The sequence below is a fragment of the Nesoenas mayeri genome (assembly GCF_963082525.1).
Source record: "Nesoenas mayeri genome assembly, chromosome: 1".
NCBI classification, from domain to species: domain Eukaryota; kingdom Metazoa; phylum Chordata; class Aves; order Columbiformes; family Columbidae; genus Nesoenas; species Nesoenas mayeri.
Window position 1 is genome coordinate 123,259,916 of NC_137541.1, and position 22,129 is coordinate 123,282,044.

General features: G+C 40.0%; 1 protein-coding gene across 1 annotated transcript; it reads right to left on the bottom strand.

Annotated features, from left to right (window-relative positions):
* Positions 1-371: 371 nt before the first annotated feature.
* On the bottom strand, positions 372-21,702 carry LOC308047127 (trifunctional purine biosynthetic protein adenosine-3-like; the record flags this gene model as incomplete). The annotated part of the gene is made up of 21 exons (XM_080355400.1): positions 372-638; positions 1,119-1,234; positions 2,008-2,149; positions 4,068-4,198; positions 4,530-4,673; positions 5,686-5,892; positions 7,285-7,437; positions 7,725-7,976; positions 8,549-8,747; positions 10,839-10,948; positions 11,683-11,777; positions 11,913-12,144; positions 13,989-14,157; positions 14,659-14,744; positions 15,919-16,006; positions 16,700-16,825; positions 17,651-17,710; positions 18,179-18,290; positions 19,884-20,058; positions 20,681-20,776; positions 21,558-21,702. The coding sequence occupies 21 exons, from the start codon at positions 21,700-21,702 to the stop codon at positions 372-374; spliced, it is 3,105 nt and encodes a 1,034-aa protein (XP_080211526.1).
* Positions 21,703-22,129: the final 427 nt, after the last annotated feature.

The window sequence follows — 22,129 nt, forward strand, 5'->3', positions numbered from 1 at the left end:
TGCTTGGTGAAGCTCTTGGTGCTCTGCAATGTGACACAGCCAACAAAAGCTGATCCCTCAGAAGAATTAATTTCACTCTGAAGCGCTATACCATTTCTGCAGCTTAAGCCCCTTCTTTGGTCTGTAACACAGTATCTGCTTTACAGATGAAAAAAGACCAAAAGAACTAAATTCAAAATCTGAAATGATCGCTTGGCTTCCACTGCCAGTTTCGCAAAAGGAGGGTAACTAAAGATGCAAGCTAAGGGAAAAGGATCAAGGCTCAGAATGGAAACCTGTGACACTGATATGCTGCCAGTCCAAGAGAATCAGATGGAGGGCAGCAAGGAGGAGGGGAAAAATAATGGAGAACAAGCTGCTCATTAACCTGGCTACACCACATTGTTTTCTGGAGGTTCCAGAGCTATGAGAGAGGACATGCCCATCTCCTCTTGAAGACAGAGACTTTGGCTCTCCTGTTTCCAGCAGGTTTTACCATCAGCTCCTAACCGCACCGCCCCGCTGGCCACCAGCTGCAGGGCGATGGGAAAAGCCCGGCACTCAGCTTCTTTCACCCTTTCTGACAGTGCCTCCTCCGTGTCGTCTGCCTTCACAGGTACCGGCTCCTGGTGGATCACTGCTTTTGGACTGGACTCCTCCTAAAATGGGGATATTGGGAGTCTTTTAGAAGAGGCTGGTGAACAGTCTCAGGATGGTCATGGATGATGCGGATGAGACAGGGAAAATCTCATGAGGAAAAATCTCATGAGAGGTCTCAGCAAGCACGTGTAATTGTGTGCAGGAGGCTGAACGTACATCTGGAGAGGCTTACAACCTCTATTAGGGGTATCCACATTACGTTAGGGGGTACACCACGAAGAGAGACATGGGCTAGAAGATTCAGAGGACAGTTTGCTGAGAGTAGGAGAAACTGAAAAAACACCCCCTTATAATATGAAGAAGACAGGTTCTCAAGAAACCACAAATGCAATGTAACCCCCACATCTTCCTGTTTTTACTGGTAGCAGTCCCAAGATTTCCACACATTCCTGTTACCTCTTCATGTTTCTGCATTCAAAAAGAAAAGAAAAAAGGTAAATTCCTTTTCATAACCTAATGTTAGGTAAGAGGACACTTACCAGGACAAAATGCACGGTGCAGCCTGTGCCTTTGAATCCACTTTGCAGGGCTTGCTGATGGGCATTTCCATCCTTGATTGGTGGGAAAAGTGATGGGGAAACATTCAAAATTTTCCCTGGGCATCAGTGTGAGAGGAGAAAAAAAGGAAAACAAAACAAAACAAAAGAATTTGAACTGAATTTTCTTTAAAAAGAAAAGCGAGATGTGATCATCAGTTCAAAACAACAGCATTGAGCACCACTCAGGAGTTTAAATGGTCTCAACAGTAGTCAGAATGTAACAGGGCATCTTCAGGTTCAGGTTAAAAAGCAAAAAATACACATGGTGTAATGAAGGGGAGATTTCTTGTGGCCTTTCAGTACTTAAAAGGTGCCTATAAGAAAGATGGGGACAGACACTTTAGCAGGGCCTGTTGTGACAGGACAAGGGGTAACGACTTTAAACTAAAGAAGTCGAAATTCAGGCCAGACATGAGGAAGAAATATTTTACAATGAAGGTGGTGAAACAGTGGCCCAGGTTGCCCAGAGAGGTGGTAGATGTCCCATCCCTGGAGACATTCCAGGCCAGGCTGGACGGGGCTCTGAGCAACTTGATCTAGTTGAAGATGTCCCTGCTCAGTGCAGGGGGTTGGACTAGGCGACCTTTGAATGTCCCTTCCCGCCCAAACTGTCCTATGATTCTGTGAAATCTGGGGAAGTGCTACTCTGGACTGTCCCACTGGCTGGAATGAATTAAGGCATAGGGCAGCCCCACTGATTTACGTGGAATCCTCAGTGTCAGCAAGGCTGTGAGAGATTTAATGAAAAGATTAAGAACTAGGACTGTGTAATTCTGGTGAGACCAAGCATCCACATTTTAATTTCTCTTTTAGAGTTACAATTTCTTACCTTTCCATTTTCTGAGGAAAGGACTGGACAAAATTCTCATAAATCCTGAAAGACATATTAGTTCAACGGCGAATTCTTCAAGAACTTGGTCAATCGTGCTGTCAAATTCAGAGCGACTCCCATACAACTTATGATCAATCACCTAAAACATTAAAACAGATCAAAAGCCCTATCAAGGAAATAACTTTGCATGAATGAGAGCAGCTACTTAGGCAACAAAGAGAAAGCAAAATGGATTCATTCCAGGACATGCAAGGATTTAAAAGTTATAAGTTTGTGTATTATTCAGCATACTTGTGATTTTTCACATTCATACAACCATTCCTGGGAACACCCCAATCACTTGCTAAGTTAACACTGGCTGTTTCACATGGGATACCTTCTATGATGTATAGAAAATCTGCACAAAGAGAAGCCAACTGCAAAGAGAGAAACATGTGGGTAATGTGGTGGAGAGGGAAATAAGGGGGAACACATCAGAAGATTCTGACCTCTTTTTCCAGAATGTCTAGCCAAAGACTAAAGTACAAATAGTAATGGCTCATCAACAACACCACCACCAGTTATTCTGTAGTTGCTTATTGAAAATCATGAGCTTACCTAAAAAAAGAGAACAAACTGGCCAGACATTCTGTGTAAGGGAAGGAGTCATGTCTTGTTCTATTTCTACTTCACCTCTCAGCTCCAGTTCCCAAGCTAAGTGTTGATTCCTGACTCTGTTCATGAAGACATTCATCAAATAACGGGCTAACAAAACTGTCATGCTCTTACCTATGAAAATGTCGATTAATTTTAACTTTTTTTTTTCCCCAAAGATGAGTCTCTATACTTTCAAAAAAAAAGTAGCATGAATCCAACCCAGCTGTTGAGAGAGTTTGCTGAAAACATTTTCATGCACGGAGAGCCTCTAAGGGCATTTATTCTCACCCGTGTGTAGCTGTACAAATAAGATAACTGCCCAAAATCATTAAATGTCAGAAGGAAGGGTTCTCGGTGGGCTGCATTTGAAATATCAAGTTGCTGAATGTTTTCAAAAGCCATGTTCTGTGTTTTGACAAATATGATGACATTATGTCACTCTCTATATATTTTTTTTCTTTTATGAAACAAACCAATGAAAGTTTCCACAACACAGTGCTCCTTTACTGACCACAGGTAGGAGAAGAGACTTGTATGGTGATGTTGAAAGTGACTAAGACAAAGCTCCTTCTAAGATAGGATGAGTCAAGGAGACAACATGCTTGTGTTGGTGCTGGAGTGTGTTCAAAAAAGAGCAACGAAACTGGTGTGGGGTCGGGAGCTCAAGTCTGATGAGGAGCAGCTGAGGGAACTGGGGCTGTTCAGCCTGGAGAAAAGGAGGCTGAGGGAAGACCTTATTGCTCTCCACAACTACCTGAAAGGAGGTTGTAGCATGGAGGGTGTTGGTCTCTTCTCCCAAGCAACGAGTGATAGGATGAGAGGGAATGGCCTCAAGTTGCACCAGGGGAGGTTTAGATTGGATATTAGGAAAAATTTCTTCCTGGAAAGGGTTGTCAGTCACTGGAACAGGCTGCCCAGGGAAGTGGTGGAGTCACCATCCCTGGAGGCGTTTGAAGATGTGTAGATGTGGCACTTTGGGACATGGTTTAGTGGTGGACTTAGTGTGTTAGGTTAACAGTTGGACTCAATGACCTTAAGGGTCTTTTCCAACCTAAATGGTTCTATGTGCTTCAAAGAGACTGAAGTCTTACTGATTTCAGTTAAAGCTTGAAGTTGCATGGGCTACAGTCTCAGACTGAAATCATCAAAGCACTTGCAATTTTAAGTGTCTTCCTAACTCTGGACTGTAGCACTCACTGAAGAGACGACAAAGACACTCACAGTCTCCAGTGAGCACTGTCCGTACAGCTTTCAGCTCCACCTCTACTGATAGTTCTGACAGCTTCAGGCTACTTCCACTTAGCAACATAAAAAATTTAAAGAAAAGCAAAACATGAATGCTTACCAAGCACTTAATAAAGACCTACAGATTCAGTAGCTGTGAGGTGGTGATAAAAAGAAAAGGAAACAGGTGTCTTTACCCTGGTGGGAATTCCAGCCCGGGCTGCATTTCGTAGTTCTTCCACACCAGACTTGTTGGAGATGACAAGCACAACTTGAGCACAACTGCCTGGCTCTTTTGCATAACTGATGAGTGCAGCAAGGTTTGTGCCTTGAATGAAGAGAGAGAGGAAACATTAATGAAACAGATGAGCACCTGTGCCACTGAAAATTTGCTCTCAGTCCTGTTTATCTAACAAAAAAAATCTTGTTTTCAACAACCGCACAAACAGAAGAGGACTAAGGAATTTGTGCACTAATAAAGCTCATTTGTTTAGCAGTACAACACAACGTCCTGACTTCAGTCAAAATGCAGCCTTGGTTTTAGAAGGCTCCATAGACTCTACTGAAAAACAGGCAAGGTGGATGCACCTGTACCACGGCTGAATTCACCCTCTCCTCTGCAAGGACATACCTCTGTGTGATGATAAATGAAAGATCACCTGTTCCAGAGATGAGAACAGCTACTTTAACTTTGTTCTTTCTGGGCTGGTGTTGACTCTCGACAGCAGCGCTATTCAGAAGATGCTGGGGGCTGCTCAGCTGCAGAGCTTCAAGAAGATTCTCAACTTTGATGTGAGAACCTCCTCCAAATATGTGAGGAAAAAGTTAAAATAGCTTAGATTTTACTTTCCCACCTAAATTCACTTTGTATAGTTTCATAAGTTTCAATAAAGAGAAAAACCTATCAGCAATTAATTTATGCTAGCGCTACCTGAAGTACAAAATCATATGTTACTTGAACAAACCAACTCAAGCTAGTTGTGCTCATTTATTTTGTGTTACCCACTTGCAGAATTGTCTCCAAAGGCCTAGCTATGGCATAGTCTTTTCAAGGATTTTCCCCACCTTTTACACCTGTCTTCCTCTTTCTCTTGTGTTGCAAAATTACACTAAAAATGATGTTGACAGAGCTGAGGTTGCATTTTGACCACCAAAACTTCTCCCCAAGCTGTCTGGTTTCCAGAGGGATTCTGGCTCATGTCTTGCTGCATGTCAAGCAATGGACATCCCAGAATGAAGATCTACAATCATATATGACTGTACACAGCTGTGGCCTACACTTGATCTTTACACAGGATCCATGTGAGTAGGGAAGGGGTAGGAAAGGACGTGGGTTGATTACCATGATTGTGGTAAAACATGAACAACTATATGTTTCAGTCTTTAGAGACTGCCATCAGAGGGATTTACTCAAGTCAGTACCTAGATAAGACACTATTCAAGTACTGTCACTCTGAAAAAAAAAAAAAAGACATTCACTTTTCACTGAATTTAATAATGAAATGTAGATGGAGGGTGTTGAGTAGCCTCCAGGCTAGTGAAACGACAGGCAAACATATGACCTACACAACCTTTGCAATAGGGAGTCTCCTCAGAACCTACACAACTGAGGACAACTGGTACATCCCAGGAGATGCTCACACTTCACAACATCACACTCTAAACCAACTTAATCTGTATAAACTGAAAAATTAAATAGCTCATCCTTAAGTGGAAACCCCTCTGAAGTGAGACAGATGAATCTCTTACACTTGGAGTCAAACTATACTCTGTTTAATTTTTGTGTCTTCATTTCCCACTAGGACACCTGCTAACCTGTGTGACAAGAGGCAGCAACTTTCCCAATCAGCCAAGCTTCCTCATGTCTCTGTATGTCCTTGAGAACATGCTGAGCCAGGTCCTTCTGCACAACCAAGACTGCACCGATCCCACAATTAAAAGTCTGAGCCATCTCCTCCTCAGAAAGGTTTCCCTCTTTGTAAAGCCAGCAAAAGATTTCAGGGATCTTCCAACTGAGAGCATCTGAAAAGGATTGGAATTTGTATATGGTCAGCACAAATGTTTGCTCCCCATCTTTTATTATATATACAATGACAGTGGTATATTACAAGAGCTGATAGAGATTAATTATTGATATTTTAAAAATACTACTCAAGGAGGACACTGACCCAGCTTCCAGTCAGCTTTATAGTTGCTGCTTAGCCAGAGGTTTCTAGCTGTAATTTGTGTGAGCCAAGTTGTCTCTGGGCTTTCTAATGGAAACATGTAGGAAATGATGGCGAATTAAGATTTACTCATCTCTCATCAGCCAGAAGGACAAAGCTACAGATGATCTGCATCTCTTCTGTAAGAGACAAAGGAGCTGTGGGACACATAATCCTCTGGCTTTTTTGGACTACTTAAGCAGATCCTGGTTTTCTGTTTCAAATAACCAATAATCAGTACAAGAGTGTACAATTATGTGTATTGATGGGCAGACTGAAACAGGGCTGAGAGTTCTATACACACAGATGGGAAGGATGGATGGCATTTCACAGTGACTCTGCTCACACAGGCATGGTCTTAGGATGTTTCTGGAAAAGCTTGATGGTGTAGACTTGCCATCTTGATTTTACTTTAGAAAACTAACAATCCCTTGGGCTTGTTACCTTGTCTGTGCTTCCAGGCACTGGCAAGCACGCTAGGCACCACCTTAGTAAGCTGAGTTCATAGAATCATAGAATTATAGAATGTCCTGAGTTGGAAGAGACCCACAAGGATCACCGAGTTTCTTTCTTCCCCTTCTAATTTCATTCTACAGAAATACAGACAGACATACAGACATCTTCCTTCCTCTCTCCGCACCCCCACAATATTTTTGAAATTGCATGAATAGGTTTTTCTTTAATATTTTGAACTTTTTAATACTTCGCTCTATTTCGGCTTCAACAAAAAAAGTTCTATAATACCATACTTACAGATGTCAAATGTTAATCTGTTGCAGGGAAGCTACCATCCACTATAAAACTGCATTAAATATGTGTGTGTGTACATGTCTGTATGTACACGTATTGTGGAGCAAATAATGCAAATTAAATCTCTCAAGAAGTGTCCTTGCTCAAAATGTTTAGTATGGAGATGTGCCTTGCAGAACACACAATCTTCTCAAATACCTTTTGTCCTAGACATGAGCTGCCTTCAAACTCTCCTTAAATTTCCCTTCTCCAATGAGAGAGTGGTGCTCATCAGCTGATACTTAACTTGAAATGTGAATGCTTTTGGTAGGCTCTTTGGAAAAGTAATGACTTCAGGTCATTCAGTCTTCAATTACGTAGACACATACATTTCTGAGTACCTCTATAACTGAAGCTGAAAAATCAAGTCTATGCTGTATATTAATTTTGTCAAACAGAAACAGTCATCTTTGATACTTACCTAGGACAGCACTGACATGTTCTGGCAAGATTCTGGAGATTCCTTCTACCAACCCCTCCTCAGCAATGAAGGCAAAAGCCTTCACATGCCCTGAGCGAAGGACAGGCAGCAAAGATGGACTGTACATTTTTGCTGGAGTCAGCAATATATCTCCTGCAAACAAAAGTGTCAATTAATTTGTTTAAAAGGTCATTAGGTGTTTGGTGGGAATGCTTCTCTGAACAGGTCCCCTTCTGATCTTTGTGGCAGACAGCCTTGGGAAGCAGCAAAAAGTGCTCGCCCACTCTTCCAAAACTGTGGAAGCAAGCCCACATACCTTCCCCAAAGAGGGACTATCTGTAACCCATCCTAAAGTAAACACCCCTTGGCAGCAGCTAGTTATGAAAATGTCTGAACACGATTCATTTGTGGGCTTGGTTGTGAAAAGAAAGATATTGTACCTAGAGTCTTGTCACCACAACTGCCAGGTGCTGGTGAGGAGTAGTGTAAGGAGGACATTAAGAGAATCTTCCTTATGATGCTGAAGCCATGGCCATGAATCCCGGAAGAGGCCAGTCCAACAAGCACATCCTCCTCCTCAGCTCTCTGCAGCCCCAGGACCATCTGCCCTCGCTCCACGGCGCCAACCACGAAGCCAGCCAGGTCATACTCTCCAGAAGAATACATGCCAGCCACCTCAGCCATCTCCCTGCCTAAGTGCGGGGAGAAAGTAGCCAGCACAAGTTGTAAACATTTTTTTTATTGTTTGCTTTAAATCTATAGTATCTCCTAAAATAAGTATCGTATCCAGGACAGCTGCAGAGACATGCAACCTAAGCAGCGCATTCAGATGTATTTTAAAAATCCTTCTTGGTTTCTTGCTTCACCTCAAGACTTCAACAAAACAAAGCTTCATCTAGTCAGTGAAAGAATAAACTTTTTTCATGCTACTTATCTGGCACCTCCCTGCTATGACTGAATATCAGAGAGGGAATGTAAACATCTTAACGCTTCATGAATGTGATGCATCCAGTTTTGCTCTCTTTTGTGCAAGGATAAATAAGCAAGAATCAAGATCCAAATGCATGAATAGTAAAAATCATCCTTCTGTGCTGACCCATTTTAGAGATAAAGAAGAATTTAAGCCCAAATGCTTGACTGTTTTTCTCACCAAACAAAAAACAACTGTTCTAATGCCACATACTGCCTCTGCCTACAAAGTCTATCTCACTAGTAATTGTTTCAACATCCAACATCAGAACTCAAATGAGAGGAGTGTTCATACCCAGGAAAATGCATCCTGCATTTCCGCAGGCTTCAGCTATTCCTTCTTTGATTGTTTCAGTCACTTCGACATCAAGTTTGCCACAGGCAAAATAAGTGAGGAAGAAGAGAGGCTCTGCTCCTTGGGCCAGGATAGCATTGACACACATGGCAACCAGGTCCTGACCTATGGTGTCGTGTTTCTTATACACTTGTGCAATCTGCAAAAAACATGGTGGGAACCAGCAGTGGTGAAAAGGAATATACAAAATCCAGATATTAAGCAGTCAAATAAGCAGAAATCTTCTTTTCCCTGAAAAGAATCACAATAGAACATATATGCAGAAGCTAATCTCCTGCATAGTCTTTTTTAAATCAAAAGAAAACAGCTCATTTTCTAGCACAGAAAAAAAAAAAAATCTATTTTATTTTTTTTAGCATTAATTCAAATTCTAGATCCAGATACTCAAAAATTGTCATTTTGGGATGCTTGTTTGGTTGTTTTTTTGTTTTTTGTTTTTTTGGTTTTTGAGGTTTTTTTTGTTTTTTTAATATTATGTCAAATCCAGAATAAGAGGTATCTAAAAGCAATTATAAATTCCTAGGATATTCAACCTACAGAACATCCTAGCAATTTCCATAATAAGATTGGGTTGCTCAAATATCACTGTGTGTTCTGCTTTACTTTTGTCTGCTAATTTCACCGGGCTATGCGGCAAAACTGATACCATTTATTAAGTAGTTTTCTCCTTCTTCTCCAAGTCCACAGGGAATGAAATTCTTCACTCCCACCCTCCCCAAGAAGACTTTTGATCTCAGCTATCTCATGTCATAGACAAAAATGTGGGCCTGCTCTGTAGGCTCCCTTGAAAGACAGGTCTCTCATAAAGCAATAGTATTCCCTTGGGAAGCTGCCATTTGTATTTTTTTTTAAAGTTATTAAGGTGTTTTCACCCTACAAGTAATGCAACCTGATTCAGACATCTTGACTTCTATAAAGTAGTGACATTTACACTACTTTATTACAAGCAGAGGTTTCCACACTGTCAGGGATATACCAAAGCAGTTCCTTGTGTGCTAACACTGATGTAGATGCACAGCTGCAGCTCGTACAGTGCAATTAGCCTGTCAGTTACCACTTCTGGGTCTGAAATAGGATGAAGATTGCATATATGTCAATAAATTTTCAAGGTAACTACCTTTTACTGACACAGCTCTATCAGTGTAGTTATAACAGTGCAGAAAAGCTCAGTCCAGAAAGATGGGTGAGGGAAAAATGCAAATAAATACTATCACTGGCTTCAAAATGGTAAGAGATCAGCACCTAAACAAATTCTGAATTTGGATTACAAGCCTGACTTTTTTACTGGCTGGTGGATTTAGAAGTGCTGTGGAATCCAGTCATCCCGTGTCCTTTGTTGCATTATAACATCTGCTTCCCACCAATCTAGTAACAATTCACGTAGGCATCGGCCAAATTTTTTGGCCAAGGGGAAGTCTTGGGAGCAGACTGTGTAAACACAGTTGGGAATGTCTCCCTTCCAAACAGTTGGAACAAAGACTCACAAGAGCCAGCACCAACCGCTTCTTCATGCTCAGAGATGTCCAAGGACGTAAAGCTGCAAAAGACCTTCTGGATTATTACATTGGGTCTCCTGCTGTTGCAGGAAGCCACACTACACTATCCTATCACTAAAGGTATAAACAACTTGAAACAAGTTAAGTTGCTGTGCTCGACCAGGGAAAGGCAGCTTCAGACCACCAAATCCTCTGATAGCTGGAAGTTTTCTTCTAATTACATATATATATATATTTATATATATATTTCTGGCTGAATTTATCCTGTGTGTCCTTGTGTAATTAGCTTTCTTTATCTATTTGCTTCTCTTCCTCTTAAATGTTTATCTCTTCCACCGTTCTTTTCCCCAGTGCCCTGACAAAGGTAATCATACTACCTCTCTGCACACAATTTATTAAGCTAAGTCTGACAGTTCCTGTCTCAACACTCCCTCTGTACTTCTCAAAGACAATGAACCTTCTATTTTACAGCACAAATTCTGGTTCTTAGTTCCTGAAGTGCTCATCTAAATGTTTTGATTTACTATCATTTCATCACGAAATACAGAGTCTCCACATTCTCAATAACATAGAGTCCTTGCTCAATTATCATCTACAAAGTTCAAATGACCATTGCAGTGGACTAGAGACGTATTTATAATGCGCAGAAAGGATGCAGATGGTGCAATTGGCTTTGATATTTGAAACAGTTTTGGGAGATAACGTGAGCTTTGCTACGTCAAGTTCCAAGTTACCTGGAGTTTAGGTCCAAGGCCTTTAGTTTGAGATACCAAGATAGGATCATTATAACCAGATGCTTTCAAGTCAAAGAAACCAGCAAAGTCTCCTACTTTTGAATGACTGCCTGCCAAGTAAAAATATGTCAAGGGTCATTTTTATGGGAAATAAAAGACTCACCAAGACAAGTACTGCAAATTCTGGTTTCCCGGAGAAGGCAACATTGTGTCCACTGACAGAAACATGCACAGATTCATGAAGCATGGACCCCAAAGTCACATATTTCATGGTGTTGTAAATAGATATTTATTATTCTGTATTTGTGACCTATGGACTGTGTATAGCAAAGGTTAAACATTTTACCAAACTGTTAACAGCTCGCCGTTTTAATTTGTGGCTACTTTTTTCTAAGGGTAAAAAAATCAAGAAGAAATTTTCCTCAGCAGATCATTGCTAAGAGTAAAGAACATAGTCTGAAGAGCAAATAACAAGTTCAGTGATTGTTAGCCACAGTCTAATAACTGTTTGGATGCTGTACTCATATGTAGAGTTGGTAGGATGACTTTTGTCCAGAGACATACAAAACCATTCCATTAATCCAGGGGTTATTCTGTTCACTAGATTAACCTTGAAAAAGTGCAATCATCTCCATGTTAAGCCAATCATTTTTTTAGTTAAGAAAAAGAGAAGTGATAAGAAAGAAATGAGAGTTTTCTTTCTTAGTGGAGACCCCAGCCCAGCTTCTCAAGCTCAGTTTCCATGCCAAGAATGCATTGCTTATCTCCTGGGGGAAAAAAAATAATTTAAAAAATTGTTGCATTCAATATATGGAGGAAATTCAAAGATTCTTCCCAGTCTTACCTGATCTGGTGCCACTCACAACTGATGTTTTCAGATGCTGAAACAAAACATCACTAGTTACAGCTTCCACGTGTCTCTCTTTGTACATTAGACCGCTGCGGAGAGGAAAGGACATGCTAGCAGCAGCAGTGACATTTTCTGCATAGACCATCATTCATCACACAAATGGGAACAACAGATACAAAATTTTGGACTAGCATCAATTTCTGCTAGTGCCTTTGCTTACATACAGAGACTGTTTGAGAAGCCGAATACCCCGATGGCCAATGTCCTTCCGATAAGTGGCACCCTTGAAATGTATGGCTGCTACACCCCTGTTGGCATCTCCTAGTGCTTTCATCAGGTCCTCTTTAACAGCAGTAATGGAGAGGACTCTGCCACCACTCGTCACCACTCTGCCATCCTTCAGCGTTGTGCCAGCATGGAACACCTGCAGGCCTAACTCTTTGGCTTGCAGCAGCCCTACAAAAGCAAAAGGAACTCTCAGAGTATTTTAAATCACATGCTATGTTGGCAAAGCAGTGAAGATTGAAGTCCTTTCTTCAGACAAGACAGAAACATAAAGCTTCCCACCTTACCTTTCTTCTGAGAAACAGCATGACCTAGCCCTTAGTCTCCCTTCTGAGACATCCAGTAAGGACACAGATGACACAGGAACAGAAATAAGGGATCCAGGAACCACAACAGGACATATAACTACCCCGTGCCAGGGCAAATCTGTGCTGTATATTGTAATTGTGAATTATTTGTGCTGGAATTTCCTATATGAGATCACAATTCATAGCAGCTTACTGCCTGGATTCTCCCCTCTCCTCCATATTAAACCAGTAATGCTAATGTTACCTCTGCATTCCCCTAGAAATTCTGCTGTGCCAACTCTACACAGCTCCCAGGAATTAGTGCTCTGCAAACACTTGCAGGTGGCTGTCCAATAGCTAAAACAAATGATTGATTTGATTATTTTCATTTGGCTCCGTGTATTTTTCTTTTAGAGGAAAGCAAAATTGTTCAGGGTTTTTTTAGATTTGTATTTTGAGGAGAGGATAAGGGAAGAGGAGGAACTGCTGCCATAGCCTGGAAAAAGCAAAACAAAGCACAGTTTTCCCTTGCTATCAGCCGAATAGATTCTACAGATGAGTAAAAAGGACCTTTATACTTGCTGAAGGTACAACGTGTTACATTGCCACAACACTGCCCTGACAAGGTCAAAGCTGAGCCTCAGCTAGCCTTGCTGCAATGGAAACCTAACTCCTTACCATCATGTTTTAAGGAACACTCCAGAATAAAATGCTTGTTAAGCCATTAAAAAGTGGGAATCAGTGAGAAAATAGGAAAAAAAAAACCTAATAAACCCCACACAACTCCAGAGGCTGGAGTATAACAATGAAAGAATGGACTGGATTTCATAGTTTTGATTGTCTGTTTTGTGATTAACAAGCAAGGGGGTCATACCATCTCACTCTTAAAGGTGTCAATACCAGCATGAAAAGAGTTAAGTTCCTGAGATTGACTAGTGAAAGGCAACTCCCTAGCAGAAGGATTCCTTCAGTTATGTGGTTGGGATTTTTACAGTTACAGAAATGCAGAGTTTCACAGAATATCACTGACAAAACAAAATAAATACAGTGAGTGAACTGGAGGAGGGTGGGTGAGGAAAACATGACAGCAGAAACCTTGACAAGGGAAAAGGCAGAATAACGTGACCTTTTCCCTGAGTGATGTAGGGTAACTTGAGTTCTGACAAAAATAAGGTGGCTTTGATACAGGATCAGTTGTCTGGGTTGCTTTCCACAAGGCACAGCGTTGGACTGGCAAGGCAGTAACTAAGGGGGAAGGAAATAGTTCCGCAACAGTTTCCTCCATTTTAAAACTTTTTAAACAATGAGATATTAAACCACAATAATTTTAACACAGAAAATCAACATCGATCTGAAGTGCACCTTCCATGTTTCCAGCACAGTGTGTGGAAGTACTCCACATGGACATACCAGAGCTGTTCCAGGAGGACATCATTCCCCATCACTTTCTTATCTGAGCAACCAGCTACAGACATTGCTTTATACACTGATGCAATTTTAAACATTTAGTCCCTCTGCTACTTTGGGCAGGCATACACTCCAGTTAAAAGTTCATACCGAACAGCTAACCTTTCCACAAGGACAAGGAATGACGGATGGACGCAGACTCTGATAGAGTGTCACGGGTACGAGGGAAGAAAACAGTACAGGTCTCTGGGAAAAGGGGCAAATGCAAACCTACTGAAGTACTACACTGAAATTAAATAGTAAACAACCTATGGCAGTTACCTGTTACCTCCATGCCTTTGTCATAGTCTCCTGGGTATCCTGGACTTGCCATGACCACACACACAGCTGTACTATTTTCTGACCAGGCTGGCATGAAGCTGCAGAGTTTGCCATCAATTGTTGCTTGAATCACTTCATAAAAATCATTTTTAAGCAGTGGAAGAATTACCTGCAGAAAATTTTCAAAGTGATAGAAGTTAATTTTTATTTTGCTGACCTGAAATTCAACTTAGGTAAAATTCAGCTAATAGAGTAAAATTTATACATGCCAAACTGAAGCTACTCTATTTCCCTATACTGGTAGATTTGGAAACTATAGGTGAGCATTAATTTGCAGCATCTTTTTGCAACAGTCATAAATTTACAAACATGAGATACAACATTATGTAGAAGGAATATGAATTTAGGCCCCTCTCATTCTGCTTCTATACAGAAAAAATAAAATCTGAGGAACAGCTCTTTAACTTAAATTAATTAATTAATAATTCACAGAAGCTGACAAGCTAAAACTTTAAGTTACCTCATACATTATCTAAGACATTCTCATTCAGATCTGCGTGTTCAGGGGAAAGAAGACATAAATCCAAATATATCACGTACACTTCCCTAAAGGTAACAGTCAGAAGTAGCAGAATGGAACACGTTGAAGTTTCCAGTCTCTTTCACTCACCTGGCACTGAGGGTCACCAAACTGACATTTAAAGTTCAAAATTTTCACACCATCTTTGGTAAGCATTAAACCTGTTTGCAGCACACCTGAATAGGAAGAACATAGCCAAGCAAATGAACACAAATGTTTATTTTTCAAGAACTAGTCTAAACACAACACAGTACTATCGAATGTGGGATGCATTTCTGCAAACTGTAAGGAATTAGAACCAGGGATTCTGCAAGCAGTTATACACAAGTCATAAAAATGCCACAGTAACCAAGAAGGTGGCTAGCCACAAACTGAGGAACATCGCATCACATTTTAGACCAAATCCAATGGAGAGCAACCTCTCTGCCTTCTGCTACAGCCTTATAATTCCAGGTATTCAGAGATCAGAAGGAGCTGACAGTATAAAAAAAACAGTTCCCATAAAACCCCATTCACCATACAGACATGGTGATTTTCTTACCATTAAGTGCACTACTGTTATGCATAAATATAGAAGCATAAGTACTCTAGGCCAAAAAAATAAAACCAAAATCAAAATTCATAACTGCTACTAACAAACAAAAACTTATTGAAGGTGGTCTTGGGTAATTTCTACTGTAATGGACATATATGCCTATCATGATCTAAAGAAAGCCTTTCATTGGATAATCAGAAAACCAATTCCCAGAGAAGAACAAGTATTAAACTTTAAACCAAACCACACAAACCATTAGGTCTTCCAGCATCATAATAAAAATGCTCAACATCCGTTACATTCTTACTGCAGATTTGGGTGTCGTAAAAAAAGTTACCAAATATTAATAGCAGGGAATACACTGCAGACTGGAAGCCAACTCTTTACATGTAGGTGATCTTCACAGTCTTCAGTACCAAAAGCAGCCATTGGCACTAAGTGACAGCTGTGAGCATCACCCTCCTTTTTCAAAACAGCCTTGAGACAAAGATCTTAAGAGAACTTACATTGCTGTATATAGGAGTAAACAGTACAACTGAACTTAAGTATAAATTATACCCAAACTACAAAGACTCTGGTTGTAACTGTTTTAATAAAAAACATTGAAAAAAATACAGTATGTTTTATGGATAAAAGAATGAAGTTCTTTTCTTCAAAGGAAGGGCTATAAACCAAACCAGTGAGGCTTAATACTGCATTAAAAATGAACTACTTAAAAAGAAAAAAAAAAAAAAAGAATTCGAAAGCAATCTCTAACAATGAAACTAACCTTGATAGGACTTTTTACCTTGGTTTTCAGTTGAATGCTTACTTACCTACATATGCTGTTCCTTCTTGTCTCATACTATCAACGACATATTGAAGGATAGCATCATTGATTTTCTCTAGCAGAACTTCTGGAACCTGATGACCAACATGAAACAGACTGAGAGTGATGACATTTGCTGGACTAGCTCATAGGACCTGGAAGAACTGGGGTAAGTAAATTCCTCAGCTGTGTTTTCCACTCTCCCACCCACAACCAGGGCACTCCTTCCATTAGTGTGCTGCTGCCCAAAGGCCAGATGCACTGATCCTCTCTTTTCCAAGATTCTCTGTTTGGTTCTTTCTTTAGAAGGCAAATTTTAAGGAGGTTTGAAACACTGGCAACCTGGGCTGTACACGGTAAGCTTGTTTCTGTACTTATAGAAAACCACACTAATAATGTACTTGAGTAGAGCAGTATATTTAGAACAATGCAGTCATTTTAAGAATCAACAACAAGAAACCCAAGGTTATGTCCAAGTCACAAAGACTCCAGGCATGTGTGGAATTTTGCAGAGACATTTCAAGTGATTCTAATAGGAGCAGAGAAACACCAAGTTTAGGAATAATGGAAAAGGTAAAAGAGACCATTCCTGAGAACATTGGCTCATTAAATCCTAAAGAATGACTACTAAAGTTTGCGCCCTGTATTGCACTTACACAAGCGAAGAGTCAATCAATTCCAGAAGACATCTGGCCTATGTGATAGAAACAAGATTGAGCCTTAAAGGAGATATATTAACCACAGACGTGATCAGCCTTATTTCAGGCTGAGGAGCTGGAGTGCAATACCTGAGGAACTGGGCAATAGGCTCCCATCCCTCCAGTGTTTGGACCCTGGTCACCATCCAATAATCGTTTATGGGCCTGGGCTGGGGGCATTGAGGCAATAGTGACACCATCCGTGAAGCACAAGCACTGTTAAGAGACACATACAACAAAGAAATAGTGACAATGACCTGTCCTAAGGGAAGTTAACAATGCTGGTCACAGGGTGAGGCTCAGTTCTTCCAGGACAATTTAGGAATCAAAGCTAGAAAACAATAGGTTTAATTTATTCTGCAGCAAGCCCACAGACCTGAGGGATTTCATTCAGGTCTTTCTCATTTTTTAATTATCAAGAGAAATGGTGCCTCTCATAACAATCCCTTTCTGATGAATCAGATCTTAACCTATCAATCACGTGGACATATGCTTACCTTAAGCCATGTGAACAGTCTTCTTTGATTGGCAGAATTATTCATGTGTTTCAAGATAAACATGTGTTTGCAGATCTGGGGCCTGAATGAGTGTGAGGCATTTTCAGCGCAGCACAAACTTGCACTTTCAGTTTTCATGTGGCATATAATATGCATGCTTAAGTTTTATTCTGCCACTGAGTAGTAATCAATAGTAAGGACGGTGCCAAAACAGGCACTAAATATTAGCACAAAGTTATTAATGTCACAAGAATTACCAAGACGAAGACCACAAAAACATGTTTTAGGACACTTTTGAAAAAAATATCACTTTCCACCTAAAAACACCCGGCATAATTGCAATTTTATGGCTGATGTAGAAGAAAATTTTACTGACAACATCCATTAATTAGTATGGCATCAAATTGCTTTGATTGCATATTTATGTAAGTGCAACTAAAACAAAAAAACCCACAATTTGAAACAATAAACTTGTGTGCTTATACATACAGCATAGCAATAATGCAAAGAATAAAAGTACATAACCACACCATTGATCACATACAGAAAGTTCTTCCCCTTGAAGAAGTTCTTCAATAACAACCATTTCTCCAAACATTCTGTCCTGTACAAAAAAACCAAAGTTCTCCAGTTAGCAAATATGACATTTACTGGTTAAATCCTCTCTTTATTTTCTTTTAACACAAAAACTAGGTACATGAAAAAGTACCAGCTTGCTTGATTTCTGGTAAGTTGTGCAATGCTAACAATCTCATTTGGAGATAAGGAAGAGACATTGAAATGCACCTTATCAGACCCCAGGAGGCAATGAAAAATGAAAATGTTGGAGGGGCAGGGCAGCAGGACTCAGTGCCAGAACGAGAGTTCAGTCACAAACTCTACTAATCCCTGCACACTTGTCCACTGTTTGGGGCAAACATGAGGAACCTGAGGATGGTACCCAGAGAAATTCCTTAGTCAAATAGGTAAGTTTCTCCTGAAAATACTTGGTTCCTGTGGTCAAAATTACAAACTCACAGGCTACAGAACATCAAGAATTGGATTCTCACTGATTAATTAAAGCTTTATCCACCTGCATAATCTCTTGGACAGCTCTGCAGGCTTCTTCTTTGCTGGCTGCAATAGTCACTTCTTTTCTAGCAGCAGGGCCCCTCGCCCGTACAACTCGTGCAGGAAAGTCTGTGCTTTAAATGAAAGCAAAAGTGAGATTTAGACATCCCTACTGCATTCAGTGAAATTATAATTTTTAAGCTGAATGCCTCCCATACTCCTCCTTTTTTTATGAACAGTTGAAGAATAACACATCAGAAAAATACATTCCCTATTAGTCCATCCTGTCATGGAAGCAAATGGGCTCTTATAGCCCTCAGCACAGAACTGAACCAGAAATCCATGAATTGTGTTGTTGGTTCTGACAACAACTCAATGTATATCCTTGGACAAGTCACTGAATTTTAATGCCTTGCAGTTTCTTCTGCTTTCCTCTGAGTTGGGTTACTATTTTATTTCTGTCATAGGTTTGGAAAGATGAACTCATTAATGATCTATAGTTTTATAACATCAGATTACAGCACATAATCCTATAGACCACTATGGAAGGTCTGTTTAGGGTTATATGGTTAAGGCCGAGTTAGGTCTTGCACATAAAGGATACGTTAGAACTAGTGTATCAGCACTGTATCCCCAGAATTGCTTCACTTACTCAAACACAAACTAAATCTAGGAGAAAAAAAAAATAGCATAATGTTAATGTATTTTAACTACACTTTACCCATTCACCTCTCTCCAGCTTGTCAACAGCCAAATAAAATGTCCCTTTTGAAGAGCTGATTCTACACACTACTAGCCTGTTTTCTCAAAGAACACCTCATTCCTCCTTTCCACATTATGATTTATATTAGGATAAATCTCAACACTAGATTTATACAAGCAGCTAAAGCAGGCTCACACAAAGCTCCCTTTCTCCACATCTCAGCGTGCTGACCTGAGATAGTTTTCCTTTTTGAGCCTTATGCGTGCTTACAGACATACGAGTTGCTGGCCTGTTTCTCTACGTGGCAGTAATACAGGCTAAATGCTGTCACAGAGAAAAGTCAGTTAAAAGTTTGTTTATATTTTTTTTAGAAAAGAAGTTCCACTAGATTATACCATATGCGGTAGATGACAGCAAAACCAAGAAGTCCGTGAAACTGACACAGCCACAGACCAGTGTAGCTGAACACAGTAGCTGCTGTGAGGCTGGACCAAAATAGCGACAGCCGTAAGTTACTCTCCCAAAGGATCCTCAATGACTTCAGAGGTATTACTGCTCAAAGCAATTGCAGAGATATGCAGCTATATTTCTCTCTCCACACATAAGATATATGCTGTCTAGCCTTGAAGAAATAGAAGTATCCTCCTTGAGTTATGAGTATTTGACCAGTATCTTCCAAATCACTCCACTGACAGCGTTTTGTTGGTATCTGTCTGTGTAAAAATTATTCTTACTCTTCGAGAAATATGGAAATAATTTTCTCTGCCACATTTTTTTGTCTTCTAAAAGACTACCTAGCATCCTGAAGGTCATCAAAGGGAAAAAGAGCTGTGATCCCTGAACAGGAAAACCAACCTGTTCCCTGCACCTTCACCATCTGTCTCTAATTACAAAACTAATTCATTCAATAGCTATTTGAGAAGAACAACAGTTGAAAAGTTACCTAGTTCTAGGTAACTATCACAGGTGAGGGCCCAATGCACAGATGATTCAACAGAGGAGTTTCCAGTATCAAAATATTTACCTGATAATAAACCTACAAGCTTCCTGGGGATTGGTGAAGGCTTTCCATCTTGCTGTTGGGATCCCATGTCGATCCAGAAAGGCTTTGGCAAAACTGGTGTTGGATGCCAGCTGGGCTGCTTTTGCAGATGGTCCAAAACACCTCACTCCTGCTGCTCTCAAATCATCAACAATCCCTAATTGTCAAAAATAGCAAAATAACCAAGTCATCTCTTTGGAAACATCAAGTCATTTTCACAAAAGGAAAACCACATAACCATTCCAGCAGTCTGCTACACTTTTCCTTGCCTCAAACACCTCATTCATCCTTAAAATAAGGTTCTGCATATCCAGTGACCTGTTTAATCATTTAGTTTTAAGAGGTCTCCAGCTCTTTACATTAGTAAGCACTGTCACAGTTACCATCCCATGACTACTGTTAGGTCTGTCTGGTACTTCTGTTCACTATTTAAGATGTGGAGATCTTACTGTACTACTTTACAATAAATGCACGTGATGGTCTGGGTACTGTTGCAATAATGTTAGGACTACTGCAAGACAATTCCTCATGCAAAGGAAAGCAGAGCAGAAAACACAAGAGAACTGTTACTGATTCTTGATCCTGTATGACTTCCTCTGCTGATTTCTAACATAGAAAAAGCAGCATACTGATATGAAGCCAAGTGTTTTCAGTGACTACAATTTACAAGGTAATCTAAATTTTCTTGCTCTACAGTCTAAGTCAGTGTGTTTCCTAAGACCAAGGAAGGTCATTTTAAAGGAGAATTCAAGCTGCTGATTTTTACTGTCAAGCCTTACCAGCTGCCAAAAGAGCTTCTTGTCCAACTAACACAAGTCCAATGTTATGATCTTTGCAGAACTGGGTAACAATAGTGTGATTGCTCACTAATACAGCTGAAAAGGAAAAGGAAACATAATTAAGTTACCACTGTAAAGCCTAAATAAGAGATGGGAGATAAGAATGTCATTGTTTCATCTCCCCAAGAAGTATGACTAAAATAATGAAACAGTCCATGAAGGGCACAGTAAAAAAAACATGTAATAACAGAGTTCACAAGGAACAGTGAACATTTCCAATTTGCACTACTGTTCTCAATACACATCTGCTAACTTATTAAATTTATTTTATTTGCCATATGTAACCAATATAAACTTTTAAAAGCTGCTTATCATAACAGAATAAAACCTTAAAAAGATAAAACTTTACGTTCATAAGGCAACTTAATTTCAACATCTGAGCAAAGATTTAATCAATGCCAGTGCATGATGCAGCTAAATTTAGGTGAGCAGCCTGGGCAGACACCAGAGAAGTTTCTAGCCAGAAGTCAATCACTTTGAGCCTTCTATTCCTCTGTTACATTTCACTGAAATTGGTAAGAGAATTAAAGCATAACAGTGTGAGGAAAGAGATGAGGTGTAGAAATACACAGTCTCACATAAGCTCCACTGTCTTAAGAAGCTAGGCTAAAAATAGATATAGTATGGCATTTTACCAGGCAGTTCTAAAATCCAGAAACAAAACATAGAGGGGAAAAAAAAAGTGCCTTAAATAATTTGTGGTACCAGTAAAAAAATATAATTATCTCCTATCGACTCAACACAAATGCGGTTTTGTTTCAGTTCCAACAACCATATTAATCATTACTTGGCACAATATTTTGTTTTTTCTTTTTACCTGAATTGGAAATTTTTCCATTGTCAGCTGTTCCTGCATTCCCTGGAGCAACAAACACATGTTTTACATGTGGGGACTGGGCCAACTTCCAGGCCAGCGCATGCTCTCTCCCTCCACTGCCAATCACAAGCACCCGATCAGCCATTAACCTGTGCAAACCCAGAATCATCATATATAGCACTATCCATTTATTTCACAAAACCATGTACAAATAAGCAAAAATATATAAATTATATCTCTCACTTGTAACTGGTAAGTAATATCAATCCAGTTCGTATTAGAAAGGTATCTATAAGACATTTGAACAAAGTGACTGCACCAGTAATGTCACTGAATGGATTCATCATCCACATTTGGTTTAAATACTGACAGCAATGAAATCACTGAGATTTTTTTCCCACTTGTTTCAGCATAGTCAAGATTTCCTCTCTTCAGTATGCAGGCTGAAATAACTTTGTCATGATTAGGTCCCATCAAGTTCTTTGCACAACTACGCAGGTCAGGACAGAAAGTTTCATACAAATGCTCTAGGTAATTTACCAGATACATATATTTCCAACTGAACACTGTGG